The 25,436-nt window shown below is 39.1% G+C and overlaps 1 protein-coding gene across 8 annotated transcripts in view; it reads left to right on the forward strand.

Moving 5' to 3' along the window:
- Positions 1 to 25,436, forward strand: part of CDK19 (cyclin dependent kinase 19) — a 202,288-nt gene that overhangs the window by 170,134 nt on the left and 6,718 nt on the right. For 7 of the 8 annotated variants that reach the window (XM_032275031.1, XM_032275032.1, XM_032275037.1 and 4 more), the window contains 8 exons: positions 3,456 to 3,513; positions 9,796 to 9,927; positions 16,215 to 16,358; positions 16,508 to 16,577; positions 19,824 to 19,896; positions 20,277 to 20,374; positions 21,105 to 21,183; positions 21,885 to 22,151. In XM_032275031.1, coding sequence (XP_032130922.1) covers positions 3,456 to 3,513; positions 9,796 to 9,927; positions 16,215 to 16,358; positions 16,508 to 16,577; positions 19,824 to 19,896; positions 20,277 to 20,374; positions 21,105 to 21,183; positions 21,885 to 22,151 — 921 coding nt within the window. The remainder of the gene's footprint in view (positions 1 to 3,455; positions 3,514 to 9,795; positions 9,928 to 16,214; positions 16,359 to 16,507; positions 16,578 to 19,823; positions 19,897 to 20,276; positions 20,375 to 21,104; positions 21,184 to 21,884; positions 22,152 to 25,436) is intronic. The other variant, XM_032275038.1, reaches the window with a different exon arrangement.

Below are 25,436 nucleotides of genomic sequence, written 5' to 3' on the forward strand. Positions count from 1 at the left end.
ACCCACCTCAGCCTCCCAAAGTACTGGGATTATAGGCATGAACCACTGCACCCAGCCTCCAGTTTTTTTTTAATGTGGTATTTTATTCCCAGTGTAGTTTTCCAGTTCCATTTCTGCACCAAACATTCACTGCTCATGTCACATCAAAATATGTATAGGCTCTCATTATGCCATGTCTGCGTTTTTATATGACCATGTCCTTATCTGTAGGATTCCATGAGTCTGAAAACTCTTTTTGTTGTTGTTGTTTATGCTTATCAAAATCTTAGTTATCCTTAAAGTCATCCAGAGTCATCTTCCTAAAGACCATCCTCATGTTCAATGAAGAGAATCATTCATTCCATCACATTTTTCTTTCTATATTGGTACTTCTCATAATCTACCATCTCTTTTGTTTTCTTTTTTTTTTTTTTTTTTTTTGAGACAGAGTCTCCTCTCTTGCCCAGGCTAGAGTGCAGTGGCGTGATCTTGGCTCACTGCAACATCTGCCTCCTGGGTTTAAGCGATTCTCCTGCCTCAGCCTCCTGAGTAGCTGGGACTACAGGTGCACACCACCATGCCTAGCTAATTTTTGTATTTTTAGTAGAGATGGAGTTTCACCATGTTGATAAGGCTGGTCTCCAACTCCTGACCTCATGCGATCTATTTGCATCAGCCTTCCAAAGTGCCTAGGATTACAGGTATGAGCCACCATGCCTGGCCTCTGCCTTGTATTTTTAATAGCTGTCTGTCATTTCCTACTGGATTTAAGCTCCTTAAAGTCAAGATCTTCATGTTTTATTTCTTGTTGTTTCCTAAAGGTCTGAAGTATAACACTTTATGCATAATGGATCTCTGACAGCTTTTTCTTTCTAGTATGGTGAACCAATCCCATCTCATGTTTTCATGTATCACATTTTAATGATAATAACTTTCAAATCTAAATCTTCCTCTTCTCACTCCTGTGGCTAGTATGACTTAGGCATTGTACATTTCTCAAACTCTTTCATTTTATTTATTATTTTTTGAGACGGGGTCTCACTCTGTTGCCCAGGCTCAAGTGTAGTGGCACGATCACAGCTCGCTGTAGCCTCGACCTCCTGGGCTCAAGCAGTCCTCCCACCTCAGCCTCCCAAGTAGCTGGGACCACAGCATGTGCCACCATGCCTGGCTAGTTTTTTTTTTTTTTTTTTAACTTGTTTTTATAGAGACAGGGTCTCTCCATGTTGCCTAGGCTGGTCTCAAACTCCTGGGCTTAAACTGTCCTCCTGCTTTGACTTCCCAAAGTGCTGGGATTACAGGCTTGAGCCACCATGCCTAGCCATTTTTCAAACTCAATATATTGTCTCCTCTTTATTATTCCCTATTTTTAAACCATTACCTTTTATAACTTTAATTTTCTCCTCTAAAATGCTTCTAAGTCCATACCTCCCTCATCATTTCTGCTGACAAGACATTGGGCAGAACTCTTACCACCTCACACACAGTTCCACTCCTTCTTCCTCTCCCGTAACCTCACTGACTGTAATATAACGGTCCAGTTACTTCACTTGACATTTAAGACTATCCAGAGTCTAGATTCATCCTAATACCCTCAACATGACCCCTTTTCAGAATTTTTTTTTTTTTTTTTTTTGAGACAAGGTCTTGCTCTGTCACCCAGGCTGCAGTGCAGTGGTGTAATCATGGCTCATGGGAATTGCCTGGTAGCCTCAATCTCCAGGACTCAAGCAATCCTTCCACCTCAGCCTCCTGAGTAGCTGGGACTCCAGGTGCATGCCACGATGGGCTATTTTAAAAATTATTTGTAGAGACGGAATCTCACTATTTTGTGTTTTGCCCAGCCTGGCCTTGAACTCCTAGATTCAGGTGATCCTCCTGCCTTGGCTTCCTGGATAACAGGTGTGCGCCATTGCACCTGGCCCAAGTGAGACTTCTGTGTCTTATGCATAGCTGGTCATATCCTTTTTCCACCTCCTATGGTGTCCTTGCCCTTCCTCTGCTCTGCCATGATGGTTCCTGTTCATTTTCATGATCTGTCTAATGGACACCATTCCCACGTCCATCCCCAATGAACATTTCTCTTAACAATGAAATCTTTAATTCATCACTTTCTCCTTTGAAGTAGTTTTTTTTTTTTTCTTTGCTCATTTTTTTTTTCCATTTGTTTATTTTATTGCATTTTAGGTTTTGGGGTACATGTGAAGAACATGCAAGATTGTTGCATAGGTACACATGTGGCAGTGTGATTTGCTGCCTTCCTCCCCATCACCTACATCTGGCATCTCTCCCCTTGCTATCTCTCCCCAACTCCCCACCCCCCACCATCCCTTAGTGCTAATTGTTCATTGAAGCATTTTTAACAATCAGCAAATGAAAAGGGATCTTAAAAGTAATCCAGTTTAATCTTGAACCCAAGACCTCAGTCTTCTCTGTAACTCATACACAGCACTAGTTTCTAATATTACACAATGCTTCTTAATTTCCTTTCTCTTTAGGTAGTGAGCATCTGGAGGTTAGGAACTTGTTTTTTTTTTTTAATTTATTTATTGTTCTGGGGTACATGTGCAGATCATGCAGGATCATTGCATAGATACAAACATGGCAAGGTGGTTTGCTGTCTCCATCCTCCCGTCACCTATATCTGTTTTTACTTTGCTTTTGTTTTCTGTCTTAAAGCTTAGCATAGTTTTTTATCCTTAGAAGATATTAAAAATACATTCGTTGATTGAATAAATGAATCCAGTAAGTTAAAGACACATAAATTTTCTCTCCAAAGACTTTACAAAGGAGACTAACTCGCTCCTCCTTCCAAAGTCTGTCTCAACAGTTCCTCTGTTTCCAGGTGTCTACAGATAAGGGTGACTGAAATATGGTAGATACATTTTCCCAAAATAAGATTATCTGCCTACTCATTCTTTTTGTAGTTCTGTATTAGCCTTGGTTTTTATTTTCCTACATCTTGAAATTATATTCGGAATTTCTTTCTTTTGCATGTATGATAGCTGATGCATGAATTTTAATAGAATTGTTGAATGCTGTTCATGTTTTCCTGTGGTAGTTTAGAAATATTTAGGAAGGAATATTCCATTTCACTTATTTACACAAAGGCAATGATATTGTGGTTTGTAATTTTATATAAAATTTTTCAACCACATAAACTCTGGGCAGGTTTAAAAAATATTATTAGTTATTTCTATGGAGTGAATAGAAATGATAGCTTTAATTGCTTTGTAATTATTTGTATGATGTAATTTTGAAAATAAGGTGTGTTTCCATAGCAAGGATGTTTATATAAAGTTAGTGCTGACTTCAAGTATGTCAAATGCTTTAACTATGTAGAGGGTGCTTAATATTTGATTTAGTTTTGATGAAAATATAGAAATGATACTTTTATATGATGAGAACTTTTCTCCATTTTAGAGCATGTCAAAAGAATAAACATAGTAATTTGAATGCTCTATTTTTATTTCTAGAAACCAGCAAATATCCTAGTAATGGGAGAAGGTCCTGAGAGGGGGAGAGTCAAAATAGGTAGGTAATTATTCCTAAAATAATTTATTTAAAAACTGAAGTTAACTGCAAAGATGGTTTCCCTTTTTAATGCCCTTATTTAGGTAGTTAATTTTAAAATTACTTCCTCATAATATTTTTAGAAAAGATATTGGAAAATGTAGATAGTCTATAAAACTCCTAGGCTTTTTCCCAAAATAAGATTATTTAGTTCTAAGTTGAGGCATCACTGGAAATTGACAAGCAAGTTCACAAAAGCATTCATTCCCCCTATAGAATAACCCAAGCATGTGTTTATGTCACCACCACTGTCCTGCACAGCTGCCTTAAGTATAATCCTCTAAATCTTACCTCTGTTTCAGGTTTACCAAATATTCTCTCCCTGGATATTTTCCTCCCCACTCTGAGCAAATACATTTAAACCTTCACAGGTTCTCCCTACTTCACCACGCTTGGCCTGCACATCTTGAGCAAGTACTAACATATCTTTTCCAAATGGATATATATATTTACAGCCTCTCTTAGCTGCCTCTCTTAGATTGTGGCACTGGCAGGAATTTTATCATATATTAAGATTTCCTTTGAAATCATGAATGTTCTAAAAAAAGCTAGCATCATTTATACATAACTATGACATATTTGGGAGAAGATGACCTAAGAAATGCTTTATTCTAATTTTTTTTGTTAATTATTACTATTATTATTTTTTCTTTTTGCCAGATCTTACAGTGATGATTTTTTTTTTTTTTTTTTTGAGACAGAGTCTCACTCTATTGTCCAGGTTGGAGTGGAATGGCGTGATCTCGGCTCACTGCAACCTCCGCCTCCTGAGTTCAAGCAATTCTCCCTGCCTCAGCCTCCCAAGTAACTGGGACTACACGAGCCCGCCACCACGCCCAGCTAATTTTTTTTGTTTTTAGTAGAGATGGGGTTTCACCGTGTTGGCCAGGCTGGTCTAGAACTCCTGACCTCAGGTGATTTGCCTGCCTCGGCCTCCCAAAGTGCTGGGATTAGAGGCATGAGCCACCACGCCCGGCCTAACATGGTATATTCTAATAGCAAAGAAACTGGGCTGATGAACAAATTTTAACATATTTCTAAAAAGCATTCACTATTCTTTTGAATGAGGAGGTTGCAGTGAGCCAAGATCGTGTCACTGCACTCAAGCTGGCGACACAGTGAGACTCCATTTCAAAAAAAAAAAAAAAAAAGTACAATGCTAAAGGTGATGCAAAATTATGCTCACTACAAATTTACGCTGCCCTATTTCAAGCCTGCCCTGCTGTTTAGTTTTCTACTTCTTCAGTTAACTCTCCCTAGCCCAGTTCCTGAAGCAGCTGTTCTAAATCAACTTCCTTTTATTTAAACACCTCTATCCTGAGTTTGCTGAGATTCTGATTCATTCAGAAATTTGGTGATGTTAATTAATAGCTGGTAGCTTTCCTTCTCTTCTCCCCCACCACTTCCACCACAGTTTCTCGTCTCTATTTTTATTTTACTCTTGTACTCCTTTTCTTAGAGGCATTTATTGAGTTCCTACTTTTCACCAAATACAGGTGAAAGGAAGATAGAGGATGGTCCCTTCTGTGAGATACAGTAAAATGAACAGCTTACTATACATCGCAATAGATGCTTTCGTATGTTACCTCATTTATTTTATACAACCACCCCCTGAAGATAAGGAAGACTTAGAGAGGTTGTAGCTTGCTCTGCCTTTCAAAGCTGGAACTTGAATTCCAAGTCCTGAGGCTCTTTCCCTACAAATATCCCTTCCTAGTGATAGCAGAGCAGTCTGGTGTGGTCTCACTGACCTCCACTCTTTGGCTGTACAGCCCTGCCCTTGAAACAGCCTCTGTGAAAGAGAGACTTTCCCTCCCTAAGTCCTGTCTTCTAGTGCCCTTCCTAGCTTCTAAATATCTTGCTACCTTACTTAAGCTCCTCATGGGACAGTATTGCCATTCTTCCCTTCTCAAGTTTCTCTTTTTCACCTTTAAACTTTCATTGTCCTCTTCCCAATTTAAAATAAGTCTTATGTCCATCTTGTTTTCTTTAGCATTTGTTCTATTCATTTTCCCTTTTGTTCCTCTACTTTTAGAACACATGATGTTCACATTTTGGTTCCACTTGCTCTAATTTGTTATAATCTGGCCTCTAATTCCATCATTCTATTAAAAGTGCTCTCTAAAAGGACACCTGTGACCTCTGCCTTACCAAATCAAGTGGGCTTTAGTCACCATTCTCCTTTACTGCAGTAAACCATTTGTTCTTCTGACAGTCTGGGTTTGAGGCTGCCTTCTCCCTTGGTCTATGTGTCATACCGTAATTCCATTTTTCCACCTCCCACTTTTGCTGTGACTTTGCATTTTATTCATCCTTGCCTCTTACTCCTGCTAACCTGTTGTTTCAAGGCACTGGTTTAGGACGTGGCCTCCCTCTAAAATTACTTCTTTAGGAAATTGATAAGTTGTGGCCTCAGAATCTTAGATCTAAGATCTTGATACCAGATTCTAATCTCTCACCCTAGCTGAAGTCTTCATTTCTGTTTGGATGTCTTGCTGGTAACTTATCCTCCATTGTCCCAGACCAAATTCATCATCACCATCTTATGTTCCCCTTGTTTGAACCATTCATCACATTTCTCCCAGTAACCCAAATCTAATGTCTTCTCTTAATACTCCTTAACATAAAATTCTGTACTCTGGCCAGGCCAGTTAGTTACCTTACTATTATGAGTTTTAAGATTATAATTTTACCAAGATTACGGATAAAACTAGGGTTAAAAGTAAGCAATAATTAATGATAAGGATCTAGTGGACAATCAAGATAGTTTATTAGATGGCTTTTAAATTTTGTTTTAATAGCTACTATTTTTTTTTTAACACTAGTAATACTGATGCCTTGCCTAATGCTTTGATGTAGTTCTTTTTTGGCTTAAAAGAAAAGGATAGTTGGGCCGGGCGCAGTGGCTCACGCCTGTAATCCCAGCACTTTGGGAGGCTGAGGCAGGTGGACCATGAGATCAAGAGATCGAGACCATCTTGGCCAACATGGTGAAACCCTGTCTCTACTAAAAATACAAAAATTAGCTGGGCGTGGTGGCATGCACCTGTTGGCTGAAGCAGGAGAATCGCTTGCCTTGAAGGCAGAGGTTGCTGTAAGCCACTCCAGTCTGGCAACAGAGTGAGACTCTGGGGGGGGGGTGGGGGAGGATGGATGGTTGAATGGAAAACGCATTGTGCCCTTTGCTGTATCTGAGCCTTCCCATTCTCAGCAATGTAAAAACTTCCCAGATCTTACCTAAAATACTTATTGCCTTCCTTTTTTGCTATTCAAAACAATTTTTCCTTCAGGATCCAGCCCAAGTTCCACTTTCAATTTAGTCCACTTTTACAAATATTTATTATACATTGTTCCAGATAACATCATAAAGGAGAAATAGACCTTCCCCCACGGGGCTTAGCTTCTAGTAGAAACCAGTAACAACTTCCTTTATTTTCACAGCAGTTATCACTTTTTTGCCTTTATCTACTCTGTATATTTTGTCACCTTACCTTCATGTAAGCTCCTTAGTGGTAAACCTTGTTTGTTGCTGCTTTTCATCATTTGATACTAATTAGCACCCACACCAGAATTGTGCTACCCTTATCCATGGACTGGAACAATTACATCCGTTAGTAAATTTAGAAAGTCAGCTGTTAGAGTAATCTTTAAGCTAATTACCTTTTGTCTAAATTAGTAATTATTTGAAAAGTTGTTTGAAACTCTTTTAAAGTTCATACAATAGACGGGAATTGTTTTTGAAAGTATCTGTTTTTTTCCTTCTGGCCTTGATTTCATCTGAAAGTGAATAGATGAGGTTTAGGTAAAACTAAGGAGGTAGAGAATAAGGGGAGAAATATTGGCTTTAGCTGACTTCACTTCAAAATGTTTTTCAATGGATGAAACAGCATTCCATCATATTACTTTGTCATCAACAAAAATCAGCATCTATTAAATATATAAAACAGTGCCTTGAATATTGTGTAATATTGTAGAATAATAGGTAGAATATTGGTAGAATGAACTTGAATATTTTTGTTTGTTATAGGGAAATGTAGTTTAAACAGAGTAGACATCAGCACTTAGGCTTCCTTTAGATAGCTTTAGTTTTTAAGAGCTGGTTACTCCAAAGCATTCTCCAAAAAAGTCTTACAAATTATTCAAAATCCAAAGAAACAAATCACTATAGGCTAGGTGTGGTGGCTCATGCCTGTAATCCCAGCACTTTGGGAGGCTGAGGCAGGCAGAACACTTGAGGTCAGGAGTTTGTGACCAGCATGGCCAACATGGTGAAATCCCGTCTCTACTAAAAATACAAAAATTAGCCAGTCGTGGTGGTGTACCACCTGTAATTCCAGCTGCTCAGGAGGCTGAGGCAGGAGAATTACTTAAACCTGGGAGGTAGAGGTTGCAATGAGCCAAGATCACGCCATGACACTCTAGCCTGGGCAACAGAGTGAGATTCTATCTCAAAACAAAAACCCAAATCACTATAAGTTAAAAAGATTTTTTGCCTATTCTGCTTATGTAAATGTAAAATTTTAATGTGCATTATATCATAGCATATTAGTTTTAAGATTAAATGACATTCTGTGGTTGTAACTTTTATGTGCATTTATGCATTTTATGGTATATTGGGACCCCTTATGCAATCAAAATTTGCTATGTATATTATGTATTCAAATTATAGAGGCTTATCATTCTTGTGAATTTGCCTTGGTGACTTGCATTTATCATATGTAAAATTTGTTGGATGTCAGATTTAGTAGTTAAGAAGGTAACTCCCAAATTATAACATGGTTTTTGTTTGAGTACTGGCACCTTTATTTACTATCCCTGTGACCATAGGCAAGTCATTTAACTACTTTGGTCTTTAGATTCTTCATCTCTGAAATAGGGAGCAAAATACTGATTAAACCAATGTTCTTATGAGCATTCAATGAGGTAAAATATGATGTATATGAAAGCCATTTGTAAACTGCAAAGGACTTTCTAGATAAAAGGTGTTTGTTATGTATGATATCTTAAGAAAATTAGTTTCCAGGATCTTATTGCAGTAGTAGTTTTTTTTTAATTTTTTTATTTTTACTACTTTTGTATACTCGTAATATTTCAATTGATTAGCTTTGGTTTAGATCTTTGTTAAATGCTGAATTACAGCCAGTTATCTTTTGTGTGTTCTGTGTATGTTCTTAAAAATATGCATGTGATGTGCCGATTACCATTCAGCACCTGGCTCTCTGGAGCAAGAAAAGTCCCAATTTGTCGCATTTGCTGCATGTTGTAGATACTCCTACCACAGCCAATTCCAAATCATCAGTATGCTGTCACTGAATGCAGAATTGAGAAGAGATATGTACAAATGAGCTCTTGTGAGTTTGTTGGATCTGGCTGCAGCACATACTGAACTAAGACATAGTCAAGCTTTATGTCTTACTAAAGACATAAAAGCACACAGAAGGTGTATTAATCAGGGAGACTTTGGGACTATTTTTGTCAGTTTTTAGATTTATAAGCACACAGAAGTCATTATTAATCAGGGAGATTTTTGGACTATTTTAGATCTCAAAAAACAAGAATGTTTTTGTAACTGTCTCTTAAAGCCAGGAATCTAAAGTCAGACCTGGATTCTAATTCTGACTCTGCACTTAGTAGCTCTGTGACCTTGGGCAAATCAGAATATCTTTTTTGGGGGGATGGGGGACGGAATCTCACTCTGTCGCCCAGACTGGAGTGCAGTGGCGCAATCTTGGCTCACTGCAACCTCCGCCTCCTGGATTCAAGCAATTCTCCTGCCTAAGCCTCCCAAGTAGCTGGGAATATAAGCGTGCACCACCATGGCTAGTTAATTTTTGTATTTTTAGTAGAGGTGGTGTTTAACCATGTTGGCCAGGCTGGTCTAGAACTCCTGACCTCAGGTGATCCCACCTCAGCCTCCCAAAGTGCTGGGATTACCAGCATGAGCCAGTGCGCCAGCCCAGAATATCTTTAAGCCTCAATTTCTTCATCAGTGAAACAGGTGCAACAATAGTAGCTACTTCTGATGGTAGGTAATAAAGGTAAATGAAGGAATTCCTTTCTGGTACCTGGTATACACCTTTGTTTAAAAAGGGAAGAAAAGGATTGCTTTATAAAGTCAGTGGCTATTGTTGTCAACCCTGCATGGTTCTAATAGCATGTCAAACTGAATTTTACACTTGGTCTTAGCCAAAAAGCTGAGAAACGATCAAACTGAATTTTATGTTAATTTATTTTATTTTTTAGCTGACATGGGTTTTGCCAGATTATTCAATTCTCCTCTAAAGCCACTAGCAGATTTGGATCCAGTAGTTGTGACATTTTGGTATCGGGCTCCAGAACTTTTGCTTGGTGCAAGGCATTATACAAAGGCCATTGGTAAGTTGGTCTAAAATGATTTACTATCTTGGCATCTAATGATCATAACTGTAAAATGGTGTAATAATAAAGCTACTTGATAAAAACCATTTTATACATTTTTGTAAAAGTGCTATTCTATATTCCTAGATTTCTGGTACATTTGGATTCTTAACTGTGTAGGAGAATATGGTTATTTTACAAGAAGAAAGCATTTTCTTTCAGAGAGTAGAGGTGTCAGTATTTGATCCTGTTGATTTGCCATGGAAACAATAAAATGCACATTTTACTTTGTACGTAGTAGCTATTGATCAGAAGAACTAGAGAGAAGTTTAGAATTGTTTCCTTCACAAAATGAAAAACAAAACCAGGAGTAGTGCAGTATTGGAAAGAACTCCTTCTATTTGGGGAAAAGTTAGTCACATCCTTTCCTAAGCAAGAAGCAATATGACTAATCTTTCTCTCTTGCCATTACAGTTATGAGAATAGCAGTTTTTCCATTAAGGTAGGAAATAAAGTCTGGGTAGATTAGCTGTGCTCAGCATCTTGCCATCTCATCAAGTTAAAAAAAACTGAGTAAGAAAATCTGTTATAAACATACTCTCTGTAGGATTTAAAGTCTGCTTCAGAACGGTGGCTTCAGAGATTTGCTACCTGGTTACTGCAGTATCCTCAGAAGGCCCAGCTGTGCCTGAAGGGAGTCAGTAGGAGCTGGCCCTCCTCAAACCTAGAGATTTCTTTAAAGGAAAGAAAAGGAGAGAGTAGGGGAGAGTACATTGTAGCTGTTAGAAGGGCTGGTTCTACAAGGTATCCAAATTTCCTAAGTATATTTCTTTAAATTTTCCTTTTATTGAATTTTCTGTTTACTGATATTAGCCTCATATCAGTTTTGGCTACCTTTAGCTGCTTTTGTTTCTATTTAATAAAGGCACTTCAAGTATAAAATTATTAAAAATAGATAAGCATAATCCTTTCTCTGCTAAAAAAGCTTATGAAAAACCTGGTGACCCCCAAAGAGCTACAAAGGAAATTCTCACATTTGGAAAGATTAGACTGATAATTAGCCTACTCATGGGTTAAAAAAAAAAATAGAGTAAGTCCTCATTCATCAAGACGTCTGCTTTCTGCAAAACTCAGACACCAGAACACGTTTAGATGTTGTCCAGGGACTAAAACTCTAGCCCAATGCTGGAATATTGTAAATAATTGATAAATACTGCTGAGTAGTTTTGTTAAATTAGTGAAAAAGCCTCTGAGTAGACTGGTATGTGTTTGACAGTGGAGGAATGTGAGACTGACATCAGACCCTTACCTGTGCAGCTGGGCCTCTGGTAAGACAGCAGATCAGAGGTTGCCAAGGCCAGGCTGTCATCAGTGGACAGTGGCAGCTGTCTGCAAAGGATGAGGAAAGAACTACAGACAGCAAATGGAAGGGATGGGTGACCCTGAGAGTGAGGAGCTAAAATCAGAGCCTGCCTGTTTACATTCCAGCCAGTGACTTTTACTACAGAGCTGTATTTTTGAGACTTTTAGAATTGTGAGTTTGTTTTTTCTGTTGTTTAGGTCTCTCCTTAACCACTATTGAAAAGAGTCAAATCCCTTAGACAATCTCAGAAGGAACCAGAGGATAGGAAGAGACTGAAAGTAAGCCGGGGAAGGGGAGAGTGTTAGTTGAAGGGAACAGGTGGTGCCTTAGAATAGGTTAATGACAGATAACCCAGGGTACGAGGAAGGGAGACTAGGATGCAATCTCTGTAGAAATCCATATGCCTTAGGCTTAATCCAAACACTAGGACAGTCTGTATCTAGAAGGAGATTTCCATTAGGAAAGGGCACATTCAGTCAAAACCTTCTGTTAAGTTAAATGACTCCCACCAATGTCTGTCCCACTCTCAGGAATCTGACATAGCAGGTCTGTGCCCTTAGGTAGGTGATTCTATGCGTGACCCATATCATATGCTTTGAGAGCCCACACTTTGAGAAGCACAGTTTTATGAATATTTTCTGATTAAATTTCTCTTGTTTAAATGAAAATAGATGTGGTGGTTTTTTTTTTTTTTTTTTTTTTGAAATAAATGTAATCGGGTATGAATTGAAAACTAATTATATTTCTTACTTCCTCAGGGTAAGGAAAAATGAAATTGAATTTTAACCAGCTTGTAACTTACTTGCTCAGTAAACGAAATTTGCCACTTAGAGATAAAAACATAATCACTAATTTCTAATTTTAGTCAATTCCCAATTATCCATTCTGGATAGAAGGTAGGAGAAAGTTAAGACAGAGAGAAAGAATAATCCCCAAATCAGTTATCTTAGGGCTTCAAATATATTACTAGCAAATATTTATAAGTACCTACTTATTCACTCTTTCATACTCTTCTCTATACATGGTCCATGTTAGAAGTGAGTACTTTGGTACTTTGGGCCGGGTGTGGTGGCTCATGCCCGTAATCCCAGCACTTTGGGAGGCCGAGGCGGGCGGATCCCTTGAGGTCAGGAATTCAAGACCAGCCTGGCCAACGTGGTGAATCCTGGTCTCTATTAAAAATACAAAATTTAGCCAGGTGTGGAGGTATACACCTGTAATGCTAGCTACTCAGGAGGCTGATGTGAGAATTGCTTGAACCTGGGAGGCAGAGGTTGCAGTGAACCAAGATCACACCATTGCAGTCCAACCTGGGCAACAGGGCAAGACTCTGTCTCAAAAAAAAAGAAAGAAAGAAAGAGAGAAAGAGAGAAAGAGAGGAAGGAAGGAAGGAAGGAAGGAAGAAAGAAATGAGTACTTGGATTCAGCGCACAGAAGAAAGAGCATTTGATTATTTGATAATCAGTGGATGTTTATGGATTGACATTTAGTTGGGGAGGGGAGTGGCAGTGATGGTGGCAGCAGTGTTGGGGGTATGTATGTCAGGGGAATAAGCCATTGACAGAGGAAAGAGACCTGAGAAGTAGCTACAGATGCTGCAGGAGCCAGATGGCCATTTGAAATTTTAGACTAATAGGAGGCAGAAAACCCTCAAATTTACTGTCACCTACTATCTGAGTTTCTTATCTTAGCAGTTCCCTGGGAATTCAAGACCCTGGCTCTTGTCCTTTGAATGGAAGACAAGCCAGGAATTGACATGACCAGGCACATGCAGTAGTAGTTCTGGTGGACTGCATAGTAGAGGCAGCAATGAGGAGGAAAGATGGGACCATCAGAGGCAGCCAGAGCAGGGAGAAGAGTGACAACCAACATGACGTGGGAGGGAGAGAATTCAGAAGCGGACGTTGAGCAGTATTATTACTCTACTCTGTAGTTAGTGATGGATGTTCATAATGATGATGACCTTGCTGCATCATTAAGGAGGATTATATTGTATTTTAAAGCCTCTTTTGGTGGTGGATAATGGTGTAATTTTAAAAAAATGGTTATTGAAGGAATATATTTCCATTATCCGGAAGGCTAAATTATGTGGAAGGAAACTGTACCTGAATACGGTCAAATAAGGCATTACTGTGTGGATTTTCCCATTTGGCAGTTTGTTTTAGGAGAGAGCATTCTGATACGTCTTCTAGCTAATGGACATACAGTAGTCCCCACTTATCCACTGGGAGTATGTTCCAAGACCCCCAGGGGATGCCTGAAACTGCAGATAGCACCGAACCCTGTATATGCTATGTTTTTTTCATCTTATAACCCAGACAGCCACTAAGTGACTAACCAGCAGCTAGTGAGTATACAGTGTGGATGAACAGAGGGATGATTCATGTCCCGGGAAGATGAGAGGATGGCATGAGATTTCAGCACACTGCTTAGAATGGAACACAACTTAAAATTTATAAATTGTTTATTTCTGGAATTTTTCATTTAATATTTTCACACTGCAGTGGCTGACTAGCAGGTAACTGAAACTACAGGGCGAAAACTTGGATGAAGAAGGACTACTGTAATTAACCTTTTTCCTTGTTTAGCTTATTGATGAATGTGTTTCCCATGTTTAATAAGTTACTAAACACAGTACTTTTTTATGCTATACCATAGATTTTATTTTTGTTTTTTTTCCCTGTGATGGTGTTTTGCCCTGTCGCCGAGGCTGGAGTGCAGTGGTACATGATCTTGGCTCACTGCAACCTCCGACTTCCAGGTTCAAGTGAGTCTCCTGGTTCAGCCTCCCGAGTAGCTGGGACTACAGGCTTATGTCACCACACCTGGCTAATTTTTGTGGTTTTAGTAGAGATGGGGTTTCATCATGTTGGCCAGGATGATCTCGAACTCCTGGCCTCAAGTAATCTACCTGCCTTGGCCTTCCAAAGTGCTGGGATTACAGGTGTGAGCCGCTGTGCCTGCCCTATACCATAGTTTTTGAATTAGTATATACATACACATACACACACACACACATACACACACACACACATTTTATTTTTTTTAATTTTTTTTTTTTGAGATGCAGTTTCTTGTTGCCCAGGCTGGAATGCAGTGGCACAATCTCATCTCACTGCAACCTCTGCCTCCCGGGTTCAAGCATTTCACCAACCTCTGCCTCCCAGGTTCAAGCATTTCACCAACCTCTGCCTCCCGGGTTCAAGCATTTCACCTACCTCAGCCTCCCAAGTACCTGGATTACAGGCATGTGACACCACACCCAACTAATTTTGTATTTTTAGTAGAGATGGGGTTTTACTATGTGGTTTAGGCTGGTCTGGAACTCCTGACCTCAGGTAATCCACCCGCCTCAGCCTCCTAAAGTGCTGGGATTACAGGCGTGAGCCACTGCGCCTGGCCTGTCTTTTATTTTAAAAATATTTACTAAATGGCATTTAAGTAGGCAAGTATGAATATGCATTTCACAAAAGTTAATTCACTTATACATTTGGCAAAGCACTGTTAATATAATATTGTAATCTCAGAATATAAGCCTCAGTCTTTCAATGTGTAAAACTTAATAGAAGAATCTATAACTGGTGATTTTAAATAGTTAATAAAACTTCTAAAGATGCCTAACTATCCTGAGGTGTGGGGTGGTTGTGGGGCAACATAGAAGTGAATATATTTAAATAAAAGCTGTGTCTGCTGGTGTCATGCAGTAGTGTATATATATATAATATATGAGCTTCTATATAATAATATATATTAACATATAATATGACATATATATTATATTTATATATATATATTATTTATGAGGTTCTAGACCAATTCATTGAAAAAACAAGCTGGTAGTCTTTGAGACAAAAATTTTTCCCCCAATTCTTTTTATTTTATATATTTTTTGAGATGGAGTCTCGGTCTGTTGCCCAGGCTGAAGTACAGTGGCATGATCCCAGCTCACTGCAACCTCTGCCTCCGAGGTTCAAGCAATTCTCCTGCATCTGCCTCCTGGGTAGCTGGGACTACAGGCATGTGCCACCATGTATGGCTAATTTTTTGTATTTTTAGTAAAGACAGAGTTTCACCATGTTGGTCAGGCTGGTCTCGAACTCCTGACCTCAAATGATCTGCCCATCCCAGCCTCCCAAAGTGCTGGGATTACAGGTGTGAACCACTGCACCCAGCCTCCCCAATTCTTTTATGTGGTCTGTATTGTGTGTCTATACTCAAAATATTCTGCTCTATCATTATATGTTGGATGGCTTTAAAAGAATTACATCACCATGTCTGATGATGATATTGTTTCAGTATATTAGATCTGAGTATTATGCCAGATATTAGATTTTCAATTGAATACTTTAAGGATTAAATTATTAACAGTGGTTAGACATAGTGAGACCTTGTCTCTACAAAACAGTTAAAAAAAAAATTAGCCAGGTATGGTGGCACACATCCATAGTCTCAGCTACTCTGGAGGCTGAGGCAGGAGGACTGAATTACACCCAGGAGGTCAAGGCTTCAGCGAGCCTTGGTTACACCGCTGTACTCCAGCATGGGTGACAGAAACCCCAACAACAACAACAACAACGTGGTTAGAAAGACCTTTGTCTAAATCTAAAGAATTCATTGCTTGCTAAATTGACTTTTCCTGTTTATCATCATCAGAAAATTTACAAATAAATGTTTTTTTTTTAATTTGGCTTTCAATCTGTTACATGATGATATAGCTATTTCATATATATATATATATATATACACACACGCACACATATATATATATACATATACACATATATATATGCCAGTATACAAAGTACAGTAATGTTTTCTTAATGCACTTATTGTACTTTGTATATTGATTTACTGAAAAGTATTTTTGTAAGTAGGCTGGGATTACATCTAGGAATTAGAACCAAGGAAATATATACAAAATCTTGTTTCTCTTCCTTCGTAGATATTTGGGCAATAGGTTGTATATTTGCTGAATTGTTGACTTCAGAACCTATTTTTCACTGTCGTCAGGAAGATATAAAAACAAGCAATCCCTTCCATCACGATCAACTGGATCGGATATTTAGTGTCATGGGATTTCCTGCAGGTAATTTATTTTCCTTTTTAAAGCCATATTTTGAGTCATATTTCAAAATCATTTCTTCTCAAAAGCATATTTTAATGTATAGTTTTAAACTAAAATAATTAGATTTTAAATTAACACATTTTTTCTAAAATATTTAATTTTTTTGTAAGACAAAGACTGGGAAGATATTAGAAAGATGCCAGAATATCCCACACTTCAAAAAGACTTTAGAAGAACAACGTAAGTAATTCCACATTGTCTTCATCTTTTTGTGCTGCTATAAAAAATGCCTTAGACTGGGTAATTTATAAACAACAGGAATTTGTTTTTTCCCAGTTCTTAAGGCTGGGAAGTCCAAGATCAAGGCACCGGCATGTTTGGTATCTCATGAGGGTTGTTTTCTGCTTCTAAGGTGGCTTCTTGTTGCTGTTTCCTCATGTGGTGGAAGGTAGAAGGGCAAAAAAGGGCAGATGCTGTGTGATGCCTCTTTTACAAGGCAATAATCCTGCTCATGAAAGCAAAGCCCTCAATTTTGGAAGGACTCATCTTCTAATACTGTTAAATTGGGAATTAAGTTTCAACGTGAATTTTGGAGGGTACATAAACATTAAAACCATAGTGCACATTTTTTATAGGTAGTAATTTCAATGGGAATATTTAAATTAATCTTTTCAAAAAACAGATGTAGATTATTATTTAAACTAGAAACTGAGATTTTAGTATATTAATTATGCCTGTGATTTAAAGAAGATACTCCAGATACTGTTAACATATATATAGTTCAGGTTGAGGCTGCAGTATTAAAAACTTAAGAATTTAAGGATCAATAGGTAGTTTGTATCTGTTATGTTTTAGAATGAATAGAGGTCTCAATTCAAGGCCACAGCTGTGATTTCATCTTTATCTGAGTAATGGCTGGTGACTGACAGGCTGGACTAGGAAACCTGGAAGGCTGGCAGAAGGAAGAACACATGCCTGGAATATGAGTAAAACGAACTGATGAAGGCATTTACTTTGAGCAAAAATGAGATTAAGGGTGATGGCAGGTGAGGAGTTTGTTATAAATAGGCACCCCTGCTGAAAATGGTGGAGGAGGTTCTCTATGGGCAACTTACCAGGAAAATTTCAGGACAGGATGGCTTATAGGAACAAAAGCAGACATCATAAAGAGAGAATGGCATTGATCATTTCTGGCCCCTTGTTCTCACAATCCTTGGTGGAGTTCTTTGCCTCTATCCATTTCTTAAGGATAGTGCTGATATCAGTGCTCTATCCTGGGCTGTCTTCTCACTCTAGAGATTTTCTTAGTCAGAGTCCATGATTTTGATTGCCACAATTTAACCATCAATTATGTAGATAAATCCAAATATGTATCTTACTCAGTTCACTTTTCCAAGTTTCAAAATCATTTATCTAATTGCCTTGTGGAATCCCAACCTGAATGTTCTATAAGTTCTTTAAATCAAACATCCAAAACAAAACTGGTTATTTTCATTTAACATTTGATTATACCCTTGCCAACAAGGTACAACCCATCAGGGTGGTACCAGCAAGGGTACAATAAAGTGGACATTCTGGCCAGGCACAGTGGTTCACTCACACCTGTAATCCCCACACTTTGAGAGGCTGAGGTGGGAAGATCTCTTGATCCCAGGAGTTTGATACCAGCCTGGGCAACATAGTTAGATCCTATTTCTATTTTTATTGTAAAAAAATTAATACTCATATGCTACTGGTGAGGATGAGTACTTCTCAAACTTCATTGTACCTACGAATCACCTGGAGACCTTGTTAAAAATGTAGATTCTGAGTCAGAATCAGGGGTAAGGACTAAGAATCTTCATTTCTAATATAGGTTCTTAGGTGATGCTCAGATTGCTGGTAAGGGCTACATTTGTGTGGTGAGATTCTAGAGCACCTAAAAAAGGCTTTAAAATGTGCATGCCCTTTGACCTGATAATTCCTGGAATTTATCCTGTGGAAAAATCAGAGTGGCCACAAATAGCTGAGTACTTATTTTATACCAGGGTAGTGCTAAACCCTCTACCTACATTTTTTCGTATAATTTTCATAGCAAATCTATAGGGTAGGTATAATTACAGTGTCCACTTTTCACATTCAGAACATAAGGCTTTCATAGAGGTTAACTAACTTGCACAAGATCACAGAATTGGTAAATGATTGAGTCAGCGTCTAGTAGGGGTCTGAGTCTCACCTACTAGAGTATCAGCTCCCTGCCATGCACATGAGATTTAGTTACAAGGACTTGTCTGCCATAGCTCTTAGAAAAAAGTAATACCCGTGTCAGTAGGAGATAGGCAGCCACTCAAAGTAGTAAATTTGAAGAGTATTTGACAGGGCAAAATGTTTATGGAACAATATTAAATAGAAAGGTAAGACAATTTTTATAGTAGGATTCCAATTTTATGAAAAAAAGCAAAAAAAAATCTGTTTATACCATATATATAAAGTCGCACACGTGCGTATACACACACACACACACACCCCAAAGGCACATTATAAAAATTTTGTCAGTGGTTCCTTGTCACTGAGTGGCTTGTGAGTGATTTTAATTTTCTTCCTTATACTTTCTGTATTCTGTAATTTTTTTTATCATGAAACATATGTTACCTATTTTTAGACCTTTTAATTTGAAATATTTCATATGTAGGAAAGAATATATAATGAAAAAATACATAGTGTATTTAGAATAATAAAGTGAATATCCTTTTGTTCACCTCTGAACCCAAGAATTAGAACATTACTAAGATTACTGAAGTACCCGTATGCCTCATCTCCCTAGCCACATTCCTCCAGAGGGTAGACTCTGAGTGTTCTGCATTTGGGTTTGTCATCCGACAATTTTTATGATAGTTCTAGTTCACATGTATGTATCTTGAAAAATTACTCTTCAGTTTATTGTCCTTGAACTTTTTATAAATGGTAACATAGTATGTATTTTCTTCTGCAACTTGCTTTTTCTCATCACTCTACCTTACATATTCATTTTTACTGTTGCGGAACATTCCATTCTGCGAGTATATAAAAATGTACCCATTCTTCAGTTGATGGACATTTGGGTTATCTTCATTTTTGTTTATTTGTTAGTTTTTCTGCCATTACTAAAAGGCTGCTAAGAACATTCTTATCCATGTGTCCTGACTTACATGTACAAAAGCATCTCTTAGGCTCAGGTATGTGCCTAGAAATGGAGTTGCTAGGTATAGGCTATACACATTTTCAACACTAATGATTAATGCATAACTGTTTTCCAAAGGCATCGTAATGGTATAAGCTCTCATGTTGTGTGTGACATTTCCTATTTCTTCACACATTTGCTAATATTTGGCAATGTATTCCTCCCAATCAGAAACAACAATGGCTTAAACACATACCTTATAGGAAAACCCATCTTGAAGCTTATCATTAAAAAATAGCAATTGGATGAGTGTTCCTAGTGATGTGTGACTGTGCGTGTCCTTGCAGGTATGCCAACAGTAGCCTCATAAAGTACATGGAGAAACACAAGGTCAAGCCTGACAGCAAAGTGTTCCTCTTGGTAGGTGCTTCTCTCCCAGACTGAAATCTGATCCTTGGTGCAACTCTTGCCTTCTCCTATTTACTCAGCTATTCCTCCTCTTTAGAAACTAAAGAAATTGGTGGATGCTGGGGCAAAATTAAACATTTTTTTGTTATGATGTCACCCTTGACTTTCAGCATTAAATTTTTAAATGATTTATCAGCAGAAAATGAACTTTAAAATGGCTTTAATGCTGATGATTTCTGCCAGTTTCACATAAAAGTATGTAGTATGTATAATCTGCAGTGAGCTATACAAAATATATTTTATATTAATCCTGTTACAGTGATACAAAAGACAAGGTGTTGACTTGTAAACAACCTTTTCGTGTGTTGTAAATTTCCTGTGTGTCACTCTAGCTTCAGAAACTCCTGACCATGGATCCGACCAAGAGAATTACCTCGGAGCAAGCACTGCAGGATCCCTATTTTCAGGAGGACCCCTTGCCAACATTAGAGTATGTATCTCATCTTTTCTGTGTCCTTTGCTCCAGGCCGAAGATGTTGCATGGTGGTTGAAAGCAAGGGAAGCACTTGCTACTGAAGTATTCAACTTTTTTAGCAATACCACCTAAAGACTGCTTGAGAGAAAGCTTCCACATTTTGAAACAGGCAAAGCTGTAGAGAGGTATGAATGAAAACAAGTGTTTTAGGAATGACCATTTGCAGTTTTACGGATGAAAACTAAAGCTGAGACTAGTTAAGATCTTTATAGACCATTTGGCTGGATCAGAAATTCAGCGAAACCAGCAGGTAACTGCGAAGTTAATCTGTCTTCCAGAGCATGTCCATTGCGCTACAAAACCCCTGTACTTCATCCTTCTTACCCCCAAGTATATACTTTGTGTTTTCATCTACAAGAGGTGCAGTTTTTCTTGTTAAAGCAAATACAAATTATTTTTGGTGCTAATGAAGTTAGTACAGAAAAACTTCTATGTCCAATATGTCAGCTAGCTAGCAGCAGTCAAGAGTTGAAATTGAAAGTAGCAATTATTATAAAACTTCATACAATTGATTGTTCTTTTCTCATTGCTTAAGTTGTGATAGGAGGCACATAGCAAACACCGGCCACAGATGAAGAGTAGGAAATAAGTGAAGAAAAACATACTGGAATTTTAAATTAACAAGGTAATGATATTGTAGATTTTAGATCATGATATATATTTTTTTCTTTTTAATGATTTTTAGTGTATTTGCTGGCTGCCAGATTCCATACCCCAAACGAGAATTCCTTAATGAAGATGAACCTGAAGAAAAAGGTGACAAGGTATAAACTGCATGCTATACTTTCACTTCCAAAGAGCGAGGGAGGCAAAAAGATAGCTTAGGTGTCACTCCATAATTCCTGTATATTTAATGACCTTTTCTAATATTTAATTAAATTTTTATGTATCTTTCTGTGGAAGTTTAGGGATTGTAAAGGTGCCCTGAAGTTTGAAGTATGAGCAGCTCGCAGACACCTGAGCTTCCCGGTGTGTGCCCCAGCCTGTTCCACTCCTGGAGTCCCCCTTCTTGCTCTTGCTGTTCGTTTGCTGTCACTGCCACCCCTTTATGCAGGCTGACTTTTGCAAGCATCACCCTATTCTTCCCTCTTAACTGGATATATTGGCTCACTCTCCAGACTGTTCTGCCTTTCCGGAATCATGATTAAAAAGATTTCTTATAGCTTTTTGTGAGCTGTAAGAAGTATATTTCTGATGTGCCTGTGGCTGTCTGTGACTGTTTTGGAGGATCACTGTGCAATCTAAATGAACTTCAGGGCGGGAGCCCTATTTGGGGCTTGGCGCCCTGCCCGTTGGGAGCACCGAGCTCCCTGGCTGCTCCATCCTCCTGTCCTCCCAGTCACTCTAGTGTTGGACATAGATTGCTCCCCCAGGTTGGTCAGCAGCCTCATGTGCATATCAAATAATTAAAGAAAGTTTTTGTTAATTTGGTTTCATACCAAGCTTGCTTCTTTCCCCTTAAAAGAATCAGCAACAGCAGCAGAACCAGCATCAGCAGCCCACAGCCCCTCCACAGCAGGCAGCAGCCCCTCCACAGGCGCCCCCACCCCAGCAGAACAGCACCCAGACCAACGGGACCGCTGGTGGGGCCGGGGCCGGGGTCGGGGGCACTGGAACAGGGTTGCAGCACAGCCAGGACTCCGGCCTGAACCAGGTGCCTCCGAACAAGAAGCCACGGCTAGGGCCTTCAGGCGCAAACTCAGGCGGGCCTGTGATGCCCTCGGATTATCAGGTACTCCCTGAATGACTAATGTTCATATGCTTTATGAAGTGGGAATAGATGTATACTAGATCCTGTTAGAGTTAGGCAACACTTAACTCTTACATTTGACTGTGCCACCTGTACAATCCTATTTCTAGGGCATTCTTTGAAAAGGAAGATTTTCATCATATTTCATGTAATTGTATGATATCTCATATTCTGCCTTATGTATCCTGAAACCCTTAGGAGAGGAAGGTAGGGAGGGCAGCGACCCCCTCCTTAAAGAAAACTTCATCATTTTACCCTTACATCTGCCTTAGCAGTTTTGGTGTAGGTATTAGAAAAAGATACATAGATAAGCAATTGAAAAGAGGAGGTGAGTGGTTGCTTACTATGGACAAAATTAATTGCATTCTTCAGACAGATACACTCTTCCTGGGAGAAAACAGCTACATAGATGAAAACGAGAAGGGGGCTAAGACTGAGGCTTCTCTGAAATAACTGTTAAGTCTCAATAGAAATAATTTTGAGACTAGAAAATACTTACTGTTATTCAGATAAAAAGAGAACACCAATTGCAGTACTAATTCAGGAAATTAAAAGAACTAAGTTTAAGGATTGGTATTTGGAGAGAAAGGTGAAAATACCCATTGTGATAACTGTAGGAAATCTCGAAAAATAAAATTCTTTTCAAGGTAGTAACAAGTTAAGAAAACATCCAAGAAGAGGGGAAAACTGAAATTTTTTTTTTTTTTAAGTTTAGAATCACAGTCCCTCCGGGAACTCTTGGAGATGAGTACTTAGGATAGAGTTAATAGAAAACAGAACCTCTGGCAAGGGAGTCATAAACTCACTGATAAGGAACTGCAGTAAAGAGAAACGTTAACAAGAAAGACATAACAAATAGCTGCCTAAACTGCCTTTACATTTTGAATAGCTCCACAAACTAATGTGTTTCCACACAGCTACTTCTCTGAAAAACTTCTCTTCTGAAGATCCCTGCAAGCAGAAGAGTACATATTACTTCCACTTGGTTCCAATTAAACAAATTGAGGCCTCAGTTTGATCTACTGAAAACAGCTTGCTATCTGAGTAGTAGCACGAGCATATTTGAATTTTGTTATAAAATCTGTCCCCCCACCCTGTTATCTGAGCAACAAATGCTTCCTATATACTGGTTCATCTTTGTGTCTCTGATTAAATCATATTAACCTGTGTTAAAAAAAAATTACCTAAACACTTGTTAAAGTTGGTAAGGCAGACTTTATTCAAGGTAGGGCCATGGCAGTGCGTAAAGACACCACTGCAACAGGGGCTGGCAGCTGGGGAGGAAGACTGGACTCAATCCCGACTCCCACAATGGCAAGTGGAGATGTATAGCCAAAGAGCAGGGTGGGGGTCAGTGGGTGGAAAGTTACCAAGAGGAAACATCCAGGATAAAGGGTTTCTGGCTAAACTGACTGCATAGCATTAGGCCGAAGGCAGGCCTGGGTGATAAGGGTGGGGATTTTTGCCAAGCCAACTTAGCAAGGTTCTTGCTCTAACAGGATTCTCCAAGGACAGAGGAAAGCTCAAATTCAGGCCTAGTCAAGCAGAAGACTCATGGCACGCAGCTCCCTCCAGCTCGGCCCTGTAAAACTTCCCTCCAGCCCTTCCCTCTTTGCAGACAGCCCCTTCTCTGCTGTGCTGCTGGGTGCAACGTTTCCACGCCTTCTGTGACAAACCTGCCTTTCTTTACCCGTAACTGTCTTGGTAAAAACCTTGACCATCCCCCATCCGAGAGGAGCCAGACTGCAGTTTTTGTCAAAGAGTCTCTGTCACCCAATTAAGTCAATTATAGACAGATTACTGTTTTTCTCTTTTCTCCAAATTAAAAAATTCTTTGAAATGCTTTTCTATGTCCATATTGTTCTGTTTACTTGAAAATAAACCTTTCGTAGCTGAGTCCTGATGTCTGTGGAAAAGAATAATAAACCTTCCAACATATCTATTAAATGAATAGATATCTCAGCTATTTAATTGAAGAGACTGGCAGGAGGGGCAGTCGGGTGTCCCATTACACAGAACTTGCAACTCATACACCATCTAGGGGCCAAGGGAAAAACTTCCTCTTCGCCCTCTGAAGATTTGCTGAAAAATCAACTCACAAAAGGCAGGTTAATTGGAGAAAATGTCATGGGTGTGACTAGCTAGGGCCAGTGTCTCAGGCAGTCAAGGCTTTTACCAGCACAGTTATGGGTAAAGAAAGGCAGATTTGTTACAGAAGATATGAAAACACGTTGTTGCAACAGGCAGCACAGCAGCAAAGGGGCTGTCTGCAAGGAGCAGGGGCTGGAAGGAAGTTTTACAGGGTCCTGCGGGAGGGAGCTCCCTGCCAAATGAGGTCATTGTGCCCACCAGTTGTTTGTGACTTACAGTGTCTCAGAACAATTGTTCATTGTTTTTCCCCACCTGGAGCCCCTTCCTCCTTGTTGCTTACTTATCAGGACAGAAAGGCATACAGGTTTGATACCAGTGGGCTGAGGGAGGTCGCCAAATTCTGGTGGGACCTCGACCCCACCCTGTGTCCGGGCTCTTAACACCATCAGGAGAAGGAATTAAAGGATGAGGCAGAAAATAGCAAAAGTAAAGAGATTTATTGCAAAGGGAAAAGTACACAAGAAAGGAGAGTGCAGGCATACTCAAGAGAGAGTCTGGCCAGGCTCACGCTTGTAATCCCAACACTTTGGGAGGCCAAGATGGGCAGATCACCGGAGGTCAGGAGTTTGAGACCAGCCTGGCTAACACGGCGAAACCTCATCTCTACTAAAAATATAAAAATTATCAGGCATGGTTGTACATGCCTGTAATCCCAGCTACTTGGGAGGCTGAGGTAGGAGAATCGTTTGAACCCAGGAGGCAGAGGTTGCAATGAATTGAGATTGCGCCACTGCACTCCAGCCTGAGTGACAGAGTGAGACTCCATCTCAAAAAAACAAAAAACAAAAAACAGTCATGCAGCCTGGTGTAGGTTTCTATCTTTATGGGTTTCTTTAACCAAAGGGTGGAATATTCTTGAAAATTCCTGGAAAAAGGTGGCGATTTCTTGGAACTGTGGTGCTCCTCATTTTTATGCCAAATATGGGTGTTCTTGGAACTGTCATGGTGCTGGTGAGTGTGTGATTTAGTAAGTTAATGAGCATATAATGATGTCCTAGGTTTTTAAGCAGAAATTCAAAGTGTGTTTCCTGTAGGTTTGTTTTTTTTTTTGAGACAAGAGTCTCACTCCGTCCTCACCAAGGCTGGAATGCAGTGACACAATCTTGGCTCACTACA

Source organism: Sapajus apella, unplaced genomic scaffold, assembly GCF_009761245.1.
Source record: "Sapajus apella isolate SASKATOON/1434 unplaced genomic scaffold, GSC_monkey_1.0 scaffold6, whole genome shotgun sequence".
In the NCBI taxonomy this organism is placed as follows: Eukaryota; Metazoa; Chordata; class Mammalia; order Primates; family Cebidae; genus Sapajus; species Sapajus apella.